The sequence below is a fragment of the Peromyscus eremicus genome, chromosome 17, assembly GCF_949786415.1.
Source record: "Peromyscus eremicus chromosome 17, PerEre_H2_v1, whole genome shotgun sequence".
In the NCBI taxonomy this organism is placed as follows: Eukaryota; Metazoa; Chordata; class Mammalia; order Rodentia; family Cricetidae; genus Peromyscus; species Peromyscus eremicus.
Genome location: NC_081433.1, coordinates 59,282,429 through 59,285,458, shown reverse-complemented (window position 1 = coordinate 59,285,458; position 3,030 = coordinate 59,282,429). Strand labels below are relative to the sequence as shown.

The 3,030-nt window shown below is 61.9% G+C and overlaps 1 protein-coding gene across 1 annotated transcript; it reads left to right on the top strand.

The window, feature by feature from the left end:
- The first annotated feature begins 287 nt into the window (after positions 1-287).
- On the top strand, positions 288-3,030 carry Mef2b (myocyte enhancer factor 2B). Its single transcript, XM_059244784.1, has 8 exons — positions 288-456; positions 807-1,010; positions 1,260-1,394; positions 1,772-1,901; positions 2,009-2,142; positions 2,270-2,357; positions 2,477-2,564; positions 2,719-3,030. Exons 1-8 carry the CDS (start codon positions 403-405, stop codon positions 2,936-2,938), a joined length of 1,053 nt encoding a protein of 350 aa, XP_059100767.1. The 5' UTR covers positions 288-402; the 3' UTR covers positions 2,939-3,030.

Sequence of the window (3,030 nt, the reverse complement as noted above, 5' to 3'; positions counted from 1 at the left end):
AAACAGCCTCCATGTCTGTGTCCACTGCCTGGAGTGCACCCAAGTGATCCTTCCCATTTGAGTAAGTGGTGTACTCCAGGCTGTCCTCCATCTCCCAGGTAAAGCTGAGGCTGGCCTGGAACCCAGCTTCCTCCTGCTTCCGCTTCCTGGGTGCAGGGATGTGGAAGTGCATGGATCTCCATGTTGCATTGCATTTATTGAGCATGCAGTGCATCAGCTGGTGCCCAGTAGGGACTGTCTGGGTTAAGAGGCCTGCCTGCCTTCTCCTTGTCCTCATGCCTCCTCGTTGTCGCTCAGGGACATGAAGCAGGCAGGACAGAGGCTGGTACTGTTGGCGTTGTTCCGTTCACTCTCTCCCTCTGCCCTCTCTTACAGAACCGTCACTCAGAATAGCCAGGCACCATGGGGAGGAAAAAAATCCAGATCTCACGCATTCTAGACCAAAGGAACAGGCAGGTGAGTTCGCAGGTTGCGTTGCCATTGGAGGAAGTAGCATTCTGGGCAGAGACACAGCAAGGCCAAGGCCAAATGGTCTTGCAGAGAAGTCTGAGTCCTGGGGCCAGTTTGGGGAGACTGAGACAGAAACTGCTTCCGGGGCCCAGTCTCGGAAAAGAATTGGACACTTGGGTGGAGTTGCAGACACGCAGAGAAGTTTCCAAAGTTTCAGATGGAAACTGAATCAGAGAAGCCAGAGAGAAGCTCGCTCTGCAGTCTCTTAGGGACACCCTCCTTTAACGCCCTCATCCTACCCCCCAACTCCGTCTCTCACCACCACCCCCCAACTCCATCTCGCCTCTGTGGCGCAGGTGACATTCACCAAGCGCAAGTTCGGGCTGATGAAGAAGGCTTATGAGCTGAGCGTGCTTTGTGACTGCGACATCGCGCTGATTATCTTCAACAGCGCGCAGCGCCTCTTCCAGTATGCGAGCAGCGACATGGACCGGGTGCTGCTCAAATACACCGAGTACAGCGAACCGCATGAGAGCCGTACCAACGCGGACATCCTGCAGGTACCTGAAGCCACCTGCAGGCCCCGGGAGCATTCCAGCCGCGCTGCATGACCTCGGTAGCTCCTGAGCTCGGGGAACTTATTGTGGTTTCAGTCCCTGGGGTCCCCTTGGAACAGGCCACGCCTGTCGCGTATCCCTCTAGGCAGACTGGCCCGGGAAGGTCTCCTCTCTCAGGTACCCTAGAACCAAGTTCCAGGAGTCGGTTAAGATCCGAGGGCCCGCCCACCCTGTCATCTGCTGTTCCTACAGACACTGAAGAGGAGGGGCGTGGGCCTGGATGGGCCTGAGCTGGAGGTGGAGGAGGGGCCAGAGGGGCCTGAAGAGAAACTGCTGAGGACGCTGGGAGGCGACAGAGGCCCGTCTTCGCCCCTGCCTCGGATCTATGTAAGAGAACTTCCATGTCCCTTCTCCGAATCCCTCCGACCCCTAAACACACTTCCAATACAGATTTTGAGGTTGAAACCCAGAGAGTAGTATAAAGGGCCGTCCTGGGCGGATGAGCAATCAGTCCCTGTGGAATGTGCGTTGTAACTAGGGCTTTGAAAGACACGTAAGGGTTCAACGAACAAATCTTCCGGCCACAATTCCTCGGATGATCCGACACCCCATGGTTCGCAGAGAAAGGCCTGGACCCCGAACCAGGCTGCTGGAGCCCACCCAGCAACCCCAGCCTTGGATCTAAGCCTGAGTGGAGAGCGCCCCTCAGGGACGTCTGGGGCACGCAGGCCCTCCGCCTCATTCTCCCACGTCTCTGTCCGCAGCCGGTGACCCCTGCGATGTCGGTCTCAGAACTGTCATACCGGGTCCCACTCGCCCCGCCCGGCTGCGACCCTGGCGGGCTGGGGGAGGTCCCGTCTGTCCACAGCCGCCAGCCCCACTTTCGACCCCCAGGTGAGCGCTAGGAGCAGCCAGGGTCGGGGGTGGGGGGTGGATCCTGGGCTCTGGTCTCGCTGGTGACACTAACCGTCCCTCTCTCCCCGGGTCTCCCCCCCCCCCAGGCCTGGGACACCCCATCTTCTCTCCGAGCCACCTCGCCGGCAAGATGCCCTCACCCCTGTACCTGGCGACTGATGGGCGGAGGCCAGATCTGCCAGCGGGCCTGGTTGGGGCCCGAGGGGGACTGGGCACCTCGGTGAGAGGGGGCAATGGGAGAGGATGGAGGAGGAAGAGGAGAAGGAAGGAAAGGAGGGAGAGAGAGGAAGGGAGGAGGCAGGTGGTCACACCCTGGCCACAGTTTTCCCTTTTTGCTGTCCCGACAGAGGAGCCTGTACAGCGGCCTGCAGAGCCCCGGCGCCGCCCCCGGCTCCGCTCTGGGTAGCTTTGCCTTCCTGCCACCAGGTTCCGCAGGTGCGCCCACCCTGTCTGACTTACCTGCCCGGTGGGGTCCCTCGACCCAGCCCTGAGTCCGGGCGTGGGGAGGGCCGGGATTCGGACAGGAGCCCGACTCAGCCAGCCTCTCCCGGCAGATTGCAGCCCCGGAGACGCCGCTCCGCTCCCCCTGCAGCCCTCGCCCTGGCCCCCGACGAGGGACGCGGTGGACCCGGCCCGGCCAGGGTGAGTTGGGCGCCCCTGGCCGTCGGGAGACTTGCCTGGACCGGGTTGTAGGTGGGCTGTGAGATTTAGAGGGGACCCACAGAACCCCATGGCCGGTAAGATTTCTTATCTACCTGTAGGTCTCTCTGACCTTCCTTGCCCCTCTCTCCAGCAGTGCCCGCAGCCTGTGTGAGGAGGGTCCCCCCAGCCGAGTGGCCTCCCCTCCGACGCCCCCGGTCAGCATCAAGTCCGAGCGTCTGTCCCCCACCACTGGGGCCTCTGGCGACTTCCCCAGGCCCTTCCCCTACCCCCTGCTCCTCGCCAGGCCCCTGGCGGAGCCACTGCGTCCCGCAGCCTCCCTGCGCCGCTTGACCCCCGACGGCTGGCCGCGGTAGCGTGCAGAAGGCTGGAGCAGCCTCCACAGAGATCCCCGCAGTCTCGGGTTCCCTGCACATAACCCTTCCTGGGGCTGCTGCATCAATAAAGT